This window comes from Scophthalmus maximus, chromosome 16, assembly GCF_022379125.1.
Source record: "Scophthalmus maximus strain ysfricsl-2021 chromosome 16, ASM2237912v1, whole genome shotgun sequence".
Lineage (NCBI taxonomy): Eukaryota > Metazoa > Chordata > Actinopteri > Pleuronectiformes > Scophthalmidae > Scophthalmus > Scophthalmus maximus.
In genome coordinates this window covers 1,621,958-1,639,193 of record NC_061530.1, presented here as the reverse complement: position 1 = coordinate 1,639,193, position 17,236 = coordinate 1,621,958, and the positions used below count along the sequence as shown (strand labels likewise).

Sequence of the window (17,236 nt, the reverse complement as noted above, 5' to 3'; positions counted from 1 at the left end):
CTTTCATCACCAACATAGCACAGAGAAAGCACTATTAAGAGTGACAAATGACATCCTCATCCAAGCTGACAATGGCAAACATTCCATCCTGGTCCTGCTTGACTCAACGGGTGCCATTGACCACTCCATCCTGATTGAATGGCTAAATAAGTGTGTTGGTATTTCTGGCTCTGTTCTTAACTGGTTTTGATCCTATTTTTCACACTGGCAATTTTAGTTTACCATAGAGAACCTTGTCTCCTCTCCTGTCCCCTTATCCTGTGGAGTTCTGCAGGGTTCAATCCTGGGTCCCATCATCTTCTCACTATACGTGTTACCTCTATTACCTAGTCTAGGTTACCTAGTTGATCAGTTCAACTGCATCTCCTATCACTGAAACTGAGGTTCTTCTTATTAGTCCTGATAACTTTACCTCTGATGTGAATTCCTGCATCAGTCTCTGGGCAACTAATGTGAAAACCTCCACAAGAAACCTTGGTGTAATCTTTGATCAGAATATGAACTTTGACCACCATATAAACAAACTTGTAAAAACATGCTTATTCCAACTCCACAACACCATTTTCTCACGCCTTGACTACTGCAATTCCCTCTTCTCTTGTCTCAGTCAAACAGCCCTGTCTCGCTTGAAACTAGTGCAAAACGTTGCAGCCAAGCTGTGAACTAAATCCATGTGGGGTTATGTGATTTCACATAACCCCAATACTTGCATCCCTCTATAGGCTCCCTATAAAGTACAGAATAGACTTCAAGATAATTCTTATCACATACAAGGCCCTACACCCCCGCTCTCACTGCAAATCTAAGAGTGATTGTGCATTTGCTGTTAGGGCCCGTTCCTCTGGAATTCTCATCTCCCCCTCTATTAGATCAGAGTCCATTCACTGTTTCAAAAAACTTCTCAAAACCCATCTCTGTCTGTTTGCCCTTGAATAAGGGCTGTACTGTAATTGTATCTTTTTGTGTCCTTTTTGTTTATAGATGTATTTGTATGCTTCATATTTGGATCTGTTTCATGTGAAACACTTTGTAACTTTGTTTTAAAAGGTGCTATATAAATGAAATTATATAAAAATATCCCTCATGTTTCCAAAATTAAACCTGTTGTCACCTGTGACTTTTGCCTTGTCTTGCTCTAAACCATTCTCTACATGTTCAGCGCTTCCTGGTTTCACTGAACTCCTCCAGTCGGCGAGGTCTCAGCGAGTCACTTTCATCACATTCATTGTTGGTTCTCAGAAAGCGATAGAGTGCTGATTTGCGGCCCTCGATTTCACGGAGTCAGAGCTAGCCGGCAGGAGCCACCGATAACTGTCAAGTTACCAAGTAGTTGCCGATGAAATCCACAGAAAATCCAACTGATGGACAGCAAGGATCGCATGTGGAGGATGAAGCCAGCTAAGCTTTGAGCCTGAAAAGGATTCCCTCCTCTCTTACCACATCTCCTGAGGCGGTTGTTGCAAGGCAACAGGCAGGGCAGACAGCGTAGATAAGCTGGTATGGACACCAGGAAAGGCGAGTAGACGGCAAGCCACACACACCGGCGCCATCTTGAAAGTCATGTCTATATCAAACAATTATGATTGAGTGTAACCTCGAGCTGACTTTATAGCGGGACCACATATTAACGCATCAAGTTATTTACTGTAGTACTATACAGTAAAGGTACAGTTTTTGAGCATTTGTACTTTACTTGAGTATAGTTTTTTTTGGAAACTTTACTTTGACACTACATTTGAAGTCAAATATTGTACTGTTGATGCAATGTTGCACATTTCCATGATGGCCCTCGTTACATGTTACATTTGCGTTGAAGTCAACGGATGAGTTTTCTTTCTTCACAAAATGCAAACCTCTATGAACTGTGTTCATGCAGTTTTTTTGTTTTTTTTTAAAGGTCCCATATTGTATACCTTTCTGGTGTTTTATTTTAAGTTTTGATATCCTTAAGAAGATATATTTGTTACTCTTTGATCTGACCGTGCTGTCCCGGAGCAAGGCAGCTTTTGCCCTGGCGAAACTATCTCCCTGCTCCCGACAGAGCGATCTGCTGAGCTTTTGCTGGGGCATAGACGCCTGTGGACCCGGCCGCTGTGACTGCGGAGCTCTGGCGTGTTGCCGGTGAAGGATCGGGCAAACCGCCCTTTCCTTGTATCACAATTATACGGAGGTCCTGGGGCATCGTAAAAAAAACGAGCCGCTGAATGCAGGCTATGTGTATTTGTCTGTTTATTGACCGTTTTGACACTTTTACGGTATGGTTTCATTCTTCAGGTTCTATAAGCAAATCATGCATTTAGCGGGTCGTTTTAGAGGCACTAGGTTAACTAAATGTACTGTGACAGTATACAATGCGTAATGATGAAAAAAGCAAGGTTCTTTTGCACAGTGTTGTCATGTAGCATTTGTTTTCTCATGTTTTCCACTCTTTTTGCCTCCATGGTTGGGATGCACCTGAACAGGGAGGTCACGCCATAGGATAACATTGTTTCATCTGGATCCAGTTTCAGTCCTCGAACACTGCTGGTGTTTGTTTGTCTACGTAATATCAGGCTCCAGTGGCTTTGTGATCTTTCTCTTGATTGAATTTTATATGGCATTTGTTATATTGATATTATAACAGTTCAACTTGAAGCAGTGTGATAGAATTTGAGGAAATTGTAACTATGGTTTACATGCTTTTCCTTTCCTTATTTTCCTATATGTATTTATATCCCCCACCCCCCCGATTATCTAAAAAAAATATGAAATATTGAAAAATGTGTATATATGAATGAATGATGAATATATGTATGTGTGTGTCAATGCATGTAATATATGTTAATAATGGATATAAAGTAAATAAATAGTCTACTACTATTGAAGTACATAGTGCAAGTCTAACCAATGGAAAGTTTTGGTGTGAAAAGTTTCCCACTCTTTTTTTTTACCAAAAGGTTTAGTTGACCTGAGATATATTTACAACTGTCTGACATTTTCTTGCCCCATCAGAGTTCATTTCTTATAATCTTCTAATGATGATGCAGTGTCTCAGGTCTTAATTAATTACCCAAACTATAAGATTCAAGTTGGAAGTAACCAGTATAATCCTTTTACTGTAAATTCAGGAGGAGAAAAATAAATCAGTTATCTGTCAGTTGTGTGTAATGTTTTGTAACATTAGCAAGGTTCACTTTGAAAAAGTTAACATGACAACAAGAATAGAATAAGATCATTTTACAATTAATTTCACATATCGACTGTTATATTTACATGACATATTAAATATAGTATATATCAGACCACATCGATCATAAGTAATGATCTTTTTGATTTTTTTCTACGTCAATAAAGTGTCTAGCACCTGCCTCATCATTTGTGGCCTCTGTTCACACCTTCCATCAGCCCTGCCTCCTCCAAGTTTTTCTCCACATCAGCCACTAAATTCTACAACTTTTTTACACTCTGTCTGTGATGTAGAGGACCGCCTGTGTGCAGTCCAATCCCTTGGCCATTGATTCTAAATGTCCCACTCACTCACTGTGCACATTCAGCATTTTTGGAGATGATCAGCTGGTCCTTGTGGTCGTAGATCAAGAACAGTGTTTCATCGCTCACTCCACAGCTCAAGGTGCATCACATAAACACCCACAGTATGGATGTGCATCACAGGGACCTTTTTATGCGCTAATATCTGTGGATAAGAGTGTTTAATTAGAAAATATGGTAAAAAAAAAAGTATAATCTTTGTTGACATTACTGATGTCTTGACAGTAAAACCCTTCCTTCTTGATTATTGATTATTTTATTATTGTTTAGTCCAATAAATATTGGCTATGGTAAAAAATGAGCTCTAGAATATATTTTAGTGTTAAATAAACTGCATCTACATACATTTTCTATCAAACACTGCAATTAATCCTTTTGTAGATAAATTGCTAATCCATAGTGTTGGTTTGCTATGAACTAGACACTTTTTCTCATGTTGCCATTATTGTATGTTTTCTATTGTTTTTTTTAATGTGTGAATAAATATTTTGTTTGCATCAAAGCAATAAGATTCGCATCGAATTTATGACCATTGTGGACAGACTAATTGGGCCCAATTTGGCAAAGAAACACATTTGGACTGGTTGATGTGCTTGAGAATGATGAAAAACTGTTCGTTTAACATTTTCAGTCAATAAGGCATTTTTGTTAGGATCTATTAAAATCATAAAAAATATATATTTCAGATTTATTATATATATAATAACACAAAAATGTAATACTGCTGTGTACATTGTGTTGGGAGGAGGTTAAACAATACTCTCAATATCCCACATATTACTGTGTGTATCCAGCAGGGAACGCCTCCAGCTACTTTCTCCTCTGAACCTACACATTTTTCATCTCTGCCTTTCTGCCTCGTGTTACCAAGTGAAGCTCTGTAGTTAGATACTTACTCACATAATACAATACTCACACCAGGCAATACTGTACAAAAAACAGTAAGAGAGAACTGATTCATTTTCTGAGATTGCAGTGATGTCAGTTACCTTCTCTTTGATCAACTCACATCTTTGCGTCCATTATGGCATCCATCTGTCCCTTCATGTCTGCGAGTTCAGACAAAGCTGTGAAAAATATCCCACTGGCCTCCCACACGTCTTCATAAAAGCTGCAAACTATGAGCAAACTTAGAATATCATCAGTGTTGCACATTAGTAAGCAGTAAGAACAACTCCCCGCACTGTCAGGAGTAAATCAATGTGTTTTACACAGTAAATTCAAACAAAGATCTTGTTCTACAACTACATTGTCTATGATTGAAAAATGAAATTCACATTTTGACCTGTTATATAAATGCCACAAATGCAAGCAAATTCCAAAGTAATTTGGCAATGTCTCCCACTTTAGTTCAGACTTCCCAGGGGATGTGTTTGTACTAATTTCGTCTAGTGACTTGGTTGATCCTCTGACTTTTCATATCACACCACCATCAGGGTGATGTTTTTTGTACTTTTTTGTCTCAACAATTATTAAATGGATTGCCATGAAATTTACAGACATTCATTCCTCCCTTCAGGTTGAACTTTGATCATATTACTTCTTTTTGGTGGATCGCCTTCATCAATCATCATCAATTTTACCCAATGGTAAATGTTAAACAATATACATATATATTGTATATACTATATTTCTATAGTGCTAGCGTCTTATCAACCATTTAAAGCACTTTAAAACACAGTTGACATTCACACATGCACACACACAGAGCGCTACTCTCTATCCCAATGAATGTTACCCTTTACTGTGGTTTTTTGCACATCTGGATACTAACTGAATTTCGTTGTCTCAATACTTGTACGCTGTGCAATGACAATAAAGTTGAATCTAATCTTATCATATCTAATCTACATTTAACCCTTTGTCTATCAGTCATGCATCACACATACACTGCATCACGCATACACTGCCGGTACAACCATCGGGGGCAATTTTAGGGTTAAGTGTCTTGCCCAAGGACACTGGGCAATGCAGAGTGGGGGAAGTGGTAATCAAACCACCAACCGTCTGGTAAGTGGATGACCCTCTCCACTCCTGAGCCACAATTAAGCTAACACTATACCGTTTTACCTCAAAACTAACTAATGTGATGTAACCATTTCTTTCCTCATGACAGGATCTGTTTTCGTCTGACTAGAATTCTGATTAGATTTCCCTTTTCATCTACTTGTATTTTTTGCAATGTCAGGGGGAAGCTTTTTTCCCTTCACCTATTGCCGACTGAGCTTTAAGACGGTGCAGTGCATCAGTGTTTGTGGAGCAACAAATCCCAGAGAATATCACTGAATATACACAGTCTATACACACGACTAAACACAAGTCTTAGTGAATGAGTTTTACAAGAGGATATAAGTTTTGAAAGATACATTTGGTAATTGACAAAATTAACAATTAGTATCAGTGAATAAGAAACTATGTGAATCATTTTCCATTTCCTCAACTTGAATAGCTTGAGCTCCCAGTCATTGATCTGAAAAGTTCCGAAAAATTCCTGACAATAAAGAAATGTAATAGAAGCAGATACTTGCACCAGGAATTAGCTGATTACTTTCTTGACTCAGCTGTTTAAATTATTTTCTTTTAGAAAATGACTTTTGACTTTCCATTGGTTTTCCTCATTATATTTACCCTAATTACTAAAAAATGCTCACAGATCTGTGGCTTCTCCAGAGCCCGAGGACAACAAATGAGACCTTTTTTATATCCTCAGACAGTAGCTGCACTGTAGTAGAATGGCTACTTCACCGACCGATGACATGCTGAGTATGACTCACGCCATGATCTGCTTAAATCACTGTTGCGTAACATTCACATAAAGCATCACCAAATGCATTTCATGTAAAGATGCGCAAGTTTCTCATGTTTAGTCCCATTGTGTCATGTGATCCACGAGTCAGTGCACCCTTAACATTTGCTGAGTTTACTGAAGGATACAGCATAATGCAATGTAATATAATAATAATGTAATAATATATTGTAGACTCAAACAATCCAATTCATTTATTTTAATAATCTGCTTTTCTTATGAAATTATGACCAATTTTGTAAAATAGAAAATTGTATAATCCCTTCCTTTGACACAAAACTTTAAAAACAGCACTACACAGAGGGAATTAAAAAAAATATTTCTCTGCTCTTATTAGCGTAGAAATCAACTTTAAAAGCTACAACCAACAGTTTGCTCTTAAAACTCAATAGAATTTAGGTGATGTTAAATACCTACCAAATCTTGAGATCCATGGCTGAAGTGTGCCAGTGTTTACTATTGAATATGACTTAAATGGTGAAATGAGGGGTGTATCCTACTTACTTTGGTCATATATCATCTCCCTCATCTGATGTGCAGTGAATATTGTTAGGACCCCATAACTGCAACCCCCCTGGGCTGAACATCACCAGATTCATACATTTCTTCCCTACCCTCTGTCCACCAGTCTATTTCAATAGAAAGAGAATGTGGACATTTTGAATAAACTGCCAAATTTCCTTTAAAATTGCTCCAGAAAATGTTTTTATAATGACGCTTTGTATTGACTATTGACTAGATTTGGGATCTCTGTGTGGGAAGCCCCAGGTGATTTCCATTGCTCTGTTCGGTGAAGCTTTGTGTGTGTGTGTGTGTGTGTGTGTGTGTGTGTGGCCTGATTGCGCACTACCTCTCCATCAGTGCGAGTGCACAAGTGTCCGCAAACCTGTTGGCTGCTCCTCTCCAGGCGCGCAGTACCATCCACAAACTTTGATGAGCTGAAACGAAACAAGCCGGGCTGGATGAAAACTGGGAGGATACCTTAAACAAAAACATATACACTGGTTATTTTACGGGTGCGTTGACAAAGGTGAGCAACCGGAGAGCTTCAAATTCGGTGATGTGATTTTTCCTTAACGGCGCTGCTTGTTTAAATCGACAGTGTGTTTCATGATGCACAAGTGGCTCCTGAAGCTAAATGAAAATGAATGACACATTTTCCAATTCCATGATTATACATAGATAGCATATATGTATTTTTTAAATTATTATTATCGGAAATTATGCGTTGCTCCTCTCGCATTTTGTGGCTCAGTCACGCCAATATCCTCTTTCCCACACTGCTGAATGCCATGCAATCCCTCTCCCATTTATCCACTCTAAAGCAGCCTCACACACAGGTGTCACAATGGAAAGCACTCCGGTCGAAATTTTCAAAGAAGACACGGAGTGCCTCTCTACAGCGTTGGAGGACTGTCACGTCAATTCCTCAGCTTGGATGTCCGGATCCTCCGAGAGCCGCAATGTGACCCACAATGATGGCTGGGAGCCGGGGAGCATGTCTCCCATCATCCCCATCATCACTGCAGTCTACTCCGTGGTGTTTGTCGTCGGCTTCATCGGCAACTGCCTCGTCATGTATGTCATCATCAGGTAAGGTCATAATTCAACTGAATATGGCAAAAATGATATACTCCGTATGATGAGAAATGCATAGGTTAACATAGCAACATATTATTAATCGTAAAATGATTTCAAATGAGATGGCAGCATGACAGGATATAAATTAGAAAAGATAAGAAAATTGATATTGGATAATCAACAATCCCTTGGTAAAGGCAGAAAAGTATATTTGTACATGATAAAAAAAAGATAAACAGAGGTCCAGGTGTTTCTCCACCACCTTTGTAAATATTGTTGCTTGTGTACAAGGCACTGGCTCCAACCCTTTGGGTTTAACAGTGACCTCTGGGCCATCTGGTCTATGTCACATTTTTCCTTAGTGCCTGAGTTTTATTCCTGGATGGACACTAAAGACATGCTTCCTAATAGAAACAAAAGATATTGCTCTGATATTTACTTTATGCAATCAGTTTACTGTAAGAATGATGTATTGTACATGCAAATGGCTGGGATAACATCTAAAGCAGACAAAACTTTAACTCAAAAAGTCACAAGACACAAAACTGGATTGAGCAGGGGCTCATGCTGTCATTTCTCATCCAACATTAATGCGTAAAGTAAACCATGGCAATATAGAATAGATTTCTGCCTCCCTCAGTATATGAAACCTTTTGTGGCCCATTTTATGAATCCAATAACCCTCAAGACCTCCAAAATATAATAACAATATGCAAAAAAATCACCTCCCTAGTGTGGTGGACATGATATTAATTATAGTTGAAACCAGTGGTGCTTTATCAAGCCAATAGCCCGCTTGCACCTCATTGGGCGTTATTTATGGTGTATGAGAGCAACAAATCTCCTCTGATGTATTGTGAAATGCAGCAGTGCCTTCCAGAATGCTCCGGTCCATAGACAACAATTACCTCAGATCAGAGTGATGGTGTCGTGTCGCCAGTCGGTAGAAGCCAATTCTCACACTGGTTCGAGAAAATAGTAAGTTTTATTGTTTAGTCGCTCAGTGAAGGGAACTTCAAGGAGGAAGAGGTTCATGTTGACTTCATGTTAAAAAACAAATTACACTCATCCAAAAACATAAAAAGCCAACATTGAATCTCAAGCCATTAGTAGAAATACCTGCCATGGCAGTGCACCTGTATGTCTTTGAATAGGTATGTTTTGCCAACAAGAAAAAGAGAAGACACCGCAGAATGTGGCGACGACGGGAGTACATACTGCAACATCGCATGGAGACTCCGGTGAAGCCTCGAACGGCGCAGTTTCAAAACTACCTGGGTGCAACGTCCCCATGCACTGTCCCCGTTCCATGCAACCAGGTAGTTTTGAAACCTCAGCATTCGAGGCTTCACCGGAGTCTCCATGCAATGTTGCAGCATGTATTCCCCGACCCCTACACGCTTTTCTGCTTCCTGTTTGGTTCTGGAAAGAGCTCACCTATTGGTTGTAGACAATGTTCATGCCTCTATCTGAGTGAGCGAAGACTAAAAACATACGATAATATCAAACACGGTAGATTTTATCGGAACATCAAGACGAGAAAAAGACAGACTTAAAACAGCTCAGATCACCACCTTACACCACACGATCCAGATGACAGGAGCGTGCCTCAACTCGAGCAAAACTCTCATGATTTTATACCAACAATGGAAATTTGTCTACGACAGTGAATTGGCTTGAAAGTCGTTAGGTGTAAGGCCGGCATTAGGCTAAGTAATCACATAGAGCTTTAATGCTATGACAATGTAATGAAGTGAAAACAAGTTGATTACACATGGCCTGCCATCAGCAGCATACTTTACATAACAATGACACGTGAGTAAGAAAAAATACATTACAGATTAAAGGAAGGAGTGTTGACTAATGGACAATGTTTAATTCATAATGACGCAAGTGGAAAGGTTCTCTACAGAGTCTCCAGAGCAATGTACGGCTGCCATGGCAGTGTGGACGGATGTTAAACTCCGGTCATCTGTCTCTCCTTAATATTTAAGGAAAACCTTGTGTTGTGCATGTTGAACAGGTACACAAAGATGAAGACAGCCACCAACATTTACATTTTTAACCTAGCCCTCGCTGATGCTCTCGTCACCACCACCATGCCCTTCCAGAGCACCGACTACCTCCTGAACACCTGGCCCTTTGGTGAGGTGGTTTGCAAGGTCTTCATCTCTATCGACTACTACAACATGTTCACCAGTATATTCACTCTCACCATGATGAGTGTGGATCGCTACGTGGCTGTGTGCCACCCAGTAAAAGCCCTGGACTTCCGCACTCCGATCAAAGCCAAGATGATCAATGTGTGCATCTGGATCCTGTCCTCAGCTGCAGGGATACCTGCGTTTATTCTGGGTGGCACCCAAACAAACAGTGGTGAGGAAGTGCTTTCACCATCCCCCAGTGAAGGTCTGAGGTTTCCAACAATTTTAAGCATGTATTAATAGTAATACCTTAAAAGCAGACACATATTTTATCAAGTCCATTCATCAGTTTTCCATTAGCCACACATCATGCATCGCCCTTCCTGAATATAGATGGTGTAAGGAAAAAGTAGGGGAAGTTAAATGTTCCCTGCAGAGTGCAGATTAACTGCTCCATAGTAGCTTGTTAAATTGGTTACAGAAAGTGGACTTTTATTTATGATAAAGCACAAGTGCACTTCATCATTTAGTTCACATTTTCCTCTTCCCTACCTCTCTCTTTCTCCTCCCGCAGATATAACTGAGTGTGCCTTACAGTTCCCAGAGCCGTATGTGTACTGGGACACTCTGATGAAGGTATGTGTGTTCGTCTTTGCCTTCATTGTGCCTGTGCTCATCATCACCGTGTGCTACTCCCTGATGGTCTTGAGGCTGAAGAGTGTCCGAATGTTGTCTGGCTCACGGGAGAAGGATCGTAACCTGCGCAGAATCACAAGACTTGTAGTCGTCGTGGTGGCCGTGTTCGTGGTCTGCTGGACGCCCATTCACATCTTCATCCTGATCAAGGCACTCGTCAGTGTGCCTGAAACCACTGCCGTCATGGCCGCCTACTTCTTCTGTGTGGCTCTGGGCTACACCAACAGCAGCCTTAACCCTGTGCTCTATGCCTTTCTGGATGAGAATTTCAAACGGTGTTTCAAGGACTTCTGCCTCTCAGCCAAACTAAAAGGAGAGAAGGTTTCAGAGGGCAAAAAGACCACCATCACACTCCGAGAGGCTTCTGTTCCCCTGGAGAACCCAGACACGACGAATAATCCAACATGACTAGCAATTTCCCATATTGGACAAGAGGACTTGCATGACCTGGGCTTATCCCACATCACATCAGCAATGTAATTTTCAGTCTATTGCAAAGGTTAACTGGATTTATTTTTATCTATTGGATTTTAATCAGCACCAACATTGCTATGATTTCATTTCAGAGATCAAATGAAAGTTACAAATCATAAATTGTATCTAATATTTTCCATAAATCCACATCAAAAACCCCAACCCCCTCTGCAAGAGAATAACTTAGTTAGTTAGTTAGTGGTTGTTCCAGCTTCTCAAAAGTGAAGATTTGCTGTTTTTCATGTGGTAGAAAAGGAATCTTTGGTTTTTGGACTGTTGATCAGACAAAAAAAGACATTTGAATGCATCATTTTGGGCAGAGGGAATTTACAGTAGGCATTTCCATTATATTTTGATGTTTATTGACAGAACAATCTAATCTTGATAGGAAAGGGCCACAAATCATGATTATGAGTAGGAAATGCAAAGTCACAAAAACATTGCATAAGAAGTCAGGAGAGTATAATTTAAGATTTCTCAGATTATTTAATGGGAAATTGGCAAGGAGTTAATGGAAATGTTACATTAATGGCTCAATTTTTACATACATTTTGCATCAGTGTTCTTGATTTTTATTCTTTTAACTGCATTTTCTCTTCACCTCTCTCATTTCCCGCTCACTTTCTCCTATATTTTTATTCCTGTTGCCAAATGTGCCTTTAATAGTCCAGGATTAGAAATGTTTGTAGCAGCGGAAAATTATTTCAAGAATGATAACTGAACGGGTGTCTTTTTTTAAGAAATACAGAAGTGTCGATTAGAACGAGAATTTGTCAATGAGAAAAGTTAAGTCCTGGACTTTAATCTGGATTTAGAATTTGACAGAGGGCTCTCTATCAGCTTTGACTTTGGAGTTGTGTTCAGATTGATAAATTGTTAAATTAATGGTATATGATTTATTCACATCTGCCGTGTATGGCTTTTACTATGATACACATATTCCTATTATGTGTCCATGCTATTATTGTACAGAAATATTATTTCAGTGCAATCTAAAAACATGAATACCTATTTATCAAGTTGTGCACATGGTTGAATGCAGTAAATTTTGTCAAATGTACAGTATCATAGTGTGTATACAATACCATATATTGTATAGATTACAAAAAAGTAAATCTTTGCACAGACATCATTGAGATAAACTGTATTTGTAGCATGTCAGTAATAATTGCTTTGAAAGTAAATGCAACATCAGCAGCCTATATGCTCATGGACTGTGCTGTTATTTTGTATGTAATGCACATAGACAAAGGATATCATAAACATGATATTTCACTGTGGTATATATGTATCTGTCTCATAAGAGAAGAAATTAACCCATTTTCGTAAGCACTTTCAGTTTCACTCTTGTGTTGCTAAAGCGGAGCTTTGTGGATCTGGGATAAACCTTTTTCAAACTGTTAATAAATCTCTAGCCACAATGTGTGTCCTGGCTTAAAAAGAAATAGAGCAGAGAAAACAAAGACGTAATTGTTTTCTTTTCTTTCAGTCTGTATTTACTGGATCAACCTGCTCCTGTACAGTATATCGACTTTGTCTGCTGTCAAACAAGCAGGTGATTTATCGATCAAAACATCTTGTCAGTGAAGTGCTCAATATTGAAGCCAGTTTAACAAATCCACATCAATTCTCCTATCTCAGAGTAACAAGCTAATTTTTGTCATTTAGAATTTGCAAATGCTCTAAAGTCCAGTAGTGACACTCGCAATGTCTTTCTATCTTTACCCTCATTGTCATTACCTTTGGATATCTCTTTTTTTTAAATTGTAGCTCACAATGGCCTATTTTAAGAAGAGCAGGTTATGTTTAAGATTATTTTCAGCATGGAGATGCGTTTTTAATGTACATGGTTTTGGTGTGCAGTCTTCTGCAGGTTTAGGCTTGATTTTGTACTGTATGCCATCAGCTCCCTCCAGAGGACAGAAAATTACATTACATTACATTACACTAAAATATAATATATGTGGTCTGGTTGAAAAATATTTTTTTTTATATATATGTGTATGTGTATGTGTAAATATATATATATATATATATATATATATATATAACTATATATATAGTTTTTAGACTGAGGAGAACATGGTTGGATTAACTTGCTTGGTGGCCCCTGGAGCAAAAAGGAGCTGCTAGGCCCCTTGTAGCAAGTATTTGCTATTTGATTACCTCATTCAAAGCCATTTTATATTTCTCTGTATTGCACTTTGGCCTACATTTGTTGTTTTTAAATGTGCTTTTTATTCACTCGACTTGACTTAAGGCCCTTGTCTCATCTATGATTTATTCCCAATTTGCCACAATGGAGTTACAGTTAATTGAATTACTGCAAAAAAGTCGCCACACTTTTAGTGCAGGGAATATTCGGGCCACTGAAGTCTACTTCTGACACCCTCATTCTGTTAATATAGAGATTTAAAAAAACAGTCTGGCCGGCAGTGTCTCTGTTTTGGACATCATGTAGCAGCAGTCTGGAGGAAGGAGACCGAATACTCATTTTGTTTTCCCTCTTTCTCCCCAAGTGCAGGTATATCTGTGACTCCAGAGCTGCAGGATCCAAATCCAACCCTATTGTTATTATTATTATTATTATTATTATTGTTATTATTATTATTATTATTATTATTATTGAGTGTCAGTATTATTTTTGTCATCATAAGAACCAGTCTGTGCAATGTCAATGCGCACTGATCACTATGCTCTTCACCTTAGCATTTGAGTCTCTTTTTATTTCCTGGTCTCAGGCAACCAAACCACACAACAACAAAACAGTCAGTCTATGCCCATTATAAATTTAAAAAAATCTTGAACACAAATAAATGCACGCAGAAATATTTGAGCATGAAGAAAGTCTCTACTTTCGGGCAGATCCCAGTAAACAGAGCACTGAGGAGGGCGGGGCCGAGCAAGTGGGGATCATGTGACGCAGCTGACGTCACGTAAAAGGCTCTTCCGGGTGTTTTCCCTCAGCTGGACGGAGACAGGGAGCTAACGCAGCTGTTTGCCCACATTTGAAGCCTTCATTTCGCCAAAATGAACCGTATCTTTGGCAGAGGAACCCCCAAGGCCCCACCGCCGAACCTCACTGACTGCATAGGGAACGTAAGTACGATGTTAGACCGAGTTCTGAACGCTGTCTTGAGTGAAGTAAACAAAGACGAACCCTTCTCGGCTTGGTCGGCTAACTGTTAGCCGACTTCATGAGCAGAAACAAGGCCGGCGTTTTGTCATAACAACCGAGTTATGTAGCTCAGAGATTAATACTTATGAATTATAACAGGACTATCCGAGTAGGCGTTTCGGTTGAACACACTGTTTTGATGAAATCAATCGATGATTACGGTGTTTAAACAGAACCATCTGGGTCTGTTCAGGTGATGTATTAGCATTATGTAACTTTGAGCAGGTATGTGAGCCATCTGACAGCCAACGAGCAGAAACGATTTAATGGTCTCGGTGAGATGGCACACGCCCACCAGTTAGACCGGTTGTTCGTCAGGCTGTGACTGGAGAGGAAGGAGCGTATGCTATATAGCATTTAATGGTGATCAATCCATTAAGCTACTGTACAAAGAAACGACAGTCCACCACATGAGTCATCGTGGTGACAAGCGAATGTCCTGTTCTGTTTTCCACCTCCAGGTTGATTCCCGGTCTGAGTCCATTGACAAGAAGATCGCCAGACTAGATGCAGAACTGGTGAAGTACAAGGATCAGATGAAAAAGATGAGAGATGGGCCGTCAAAGGTGAGACTTCACGTCCAGTGCAGCTGTAAATCAAACCAGAGTATGGTCTCGTTCCTTTCATTTCACATATACTGTATATGGAGAGTGAGCATTCACAGACGTTCTTCTTAATTTGTCCTTACTATTATGAAACACACTTATTATAAACAGAGCCTGAAGGTGTTGGTGTGTGTTATTGGACTGTGTAGGTTATTAAAAAAAAAAAGTAAGATACCAGTTTATGAGTGCTCGTCTTTACATTTATTTTGTAAAATTGTAAGTGTACACAGGTCTTCTCATCACTATGACACCCTTCAGTGTCATTTGGCACAATATTCTTTAATGATACTTTTTCCTTTATCTTACTGCAGGGAACTTGAAATACAAGAACTATTCATTTAACAAAAGAAGTCAGACTTCTCAAATGTTAAGTCAGAACAAAATAGGCTAGAAATATTTCATCATAGAAAAATAGGGATCTGACAGCTCTTGTTAATCTGTGCTAGGCATACAGTTTGGCTGGTTTTAGAAAGTACTGAGGTGCAATACCCTAAACTCATACGCTTGTGCCCAGCTCATGTTTATTTATTATGATTTTATTAGTCACTCTCATTCATTTTTCTTCTACTAGAACATGGTTAAGCAAAAGGCAATGAGAGTTCTGAAGCAGAAGAAAATGTAAGTAATAACAGAAACCTGTTATTTAAAATGTGAAATACATTTGAATGTTCAGTCCAATTATATTCCCTATTTCAGCTTTTCTAGCCAACTTCCTGTTATCTGTGTCCTCCAGGTACGAGGGCCAGAGAGACAACCTGATGCAGCAGTCGTTTAATATGGAGCAAACAAACTACACAATCCAGACCCTTAAAGACACGAAAACCACAGTAAGAGACATCGTTTGAAATCCACAATACCATGTGTCAGAAAACAAAAGATTTTTTTTTATTTTTGCTAAAAAAAAATTTCTTTTCAGGTCGATGCCATGAAAACTGGCCTCAAAGAAATGAAGAAAGCTTACAAGACCGTGAAAATTGATCAGATTGAGGTATTTGATTTTGACCACATGTTTATGTCAATAGGATGTCATTCATCATAAAATGGGGACAGTGGTGGTCAACTCTTAAGTTGGCTACAACATGGTTTTTTTCATCAGTAGATGAGACAGTTTCAGTCAATAATTGTTGATATATGCAAAGATAATGGACGGCTGTTGGGAGGACAGAAGCCAATCCCTAGACAGAAGGTTTGACACAATGACGCCCACAACCAAATCATTTTGTTAGCCATTAAGTTAGTCTGTGAAAGATGATAAAATGTTTAATTTTTGAGATTGGAACAGTGTGTTATACTTTCATTTGTGCAGCTTCCAACAAAAATAAATAAGTAATTTTTTGTTGTTTTTTTACAGAGTGGAGGAATGAAAGATTATCATTAACTCTTTATTGTCTTTAATATTCAGGATCTTCAAGACCAGATGGAAGACATGATGGAGGACGCCAACGACATCCAGGAGGCTCTTGGCAGAAGCTACGGCACACCTGACATTGATGAAGACGACTTGGAAGCAGGTCAGGGAAACTCCACTTGTTTTTTGTTATAGCTGTATTGCTTTTTTGAAAAACACAAACATAGTCGACCAAGTCCCAGTGATGGATATAAATGATGATAGCGTAAACTGCTGTGTCCACAGAGCTGGACGCTTTGGGAGACGAGTTCCTGATGGATGACGACAGCTCCTACCTGGACGAGGCTGCCACAGCCCCTTCCATCCCCGAGGGTCTGCCCACCGACAAGTCAACCAACCGGGTACGTCAGCGTTAGGAATTTTCATTTTTAAATGAACCATGTCATTAGTTTAAAACAACTTGGTGTAATTAAATTATATTCTTTTTTTGTTGTTTTTTGTCACAGGATGGTATTCTGGTGGACGAATTTGGCCTTCCTCAGATTCCTGCTACATAAAGAAGCAATCACAGCACGCATGCTAGTTTTATATGTATCATAGCCCTTTTTTGTATTTATCCAAATGACACTCCCAGCCTTAGAGGGCAGCATTGAAAAACCAAAGCATTTGCTGTCCAAAAAATGATGGAAGACATTAACATGAAATCAGGTTTCTTAAATAAAAGTTGTGATTATTCTATACGAGTGAGCTTGTTTAATATGTAACTGAGATGATTGTTGGTATTGGGATTCTCTTAACTTTGTACAGTCTCTGCAACCAAGAACAAAATAAAGTATATTTTCCAAATGATACTTCACTTGGTGTGATGCATTGAAG

The 17,236-nt window shown here is 39.1% G+C and overlaps 2 protein-coding genes across 2 annotated transcripts; both read left to right on the top strand.

Annotated features, from left to right (window-relative positions):
- Window positions 1-7,211: 7,211 nt before the first annotated feature.
- Window positions 7,212-12,648, top strand: LOC118287703 (delta-type opioid receptor-like). The gene is made up of 4 exons (XM_035613165.1): window positions 7,212-7,364; window positions 7,663-7,927; window positions 9,939-10,291; window positions 10,634-12,648. The coding sequence occupies exons 2-4, from the start codon at window positions 7,683-7,685 to the stop codon at window positions 11,161-11,163; spliced, it is 1,128 nt and encodes a 375-aa protein (XP_035469058.1). The 5' UTR covers window positions 7,212-7,364; window positions 7,663-7,682; the 3' UTR covers window positions 11,164-12,648.
- Window positions 12,649-14,171: 1,523 nt separating this feature from the next.
- chmp5b (charged multivesicular body protein 5b) lies at window positions 14,172-17,211 on the top strand. The gene is made up of 8 exons (XM_035613168.2): window positions 14,172-14,328; window positions 14,869-14,973; window positions 15,584-15,630; window positions 15,746-15,839; window positions 15,929-16,000; window positions 16,415-16,523; window positions 16,646-16,761; window positions 16,867-17,211. The coding sequence occupies exons 1-8, from the start codon at window positions 14,260-14,262 to the stop codon at window positions 16,915-16,917; spliced, it is 663 nt and encodes a 220-aa protein (XP_035469061.1). The 5' UTR covers window positions 14,172-14,259; the 3' UTR covers window positions 16,918-17,211.
- Window positions 17,212-17,236: the final 25 nt, after the last annotated feature.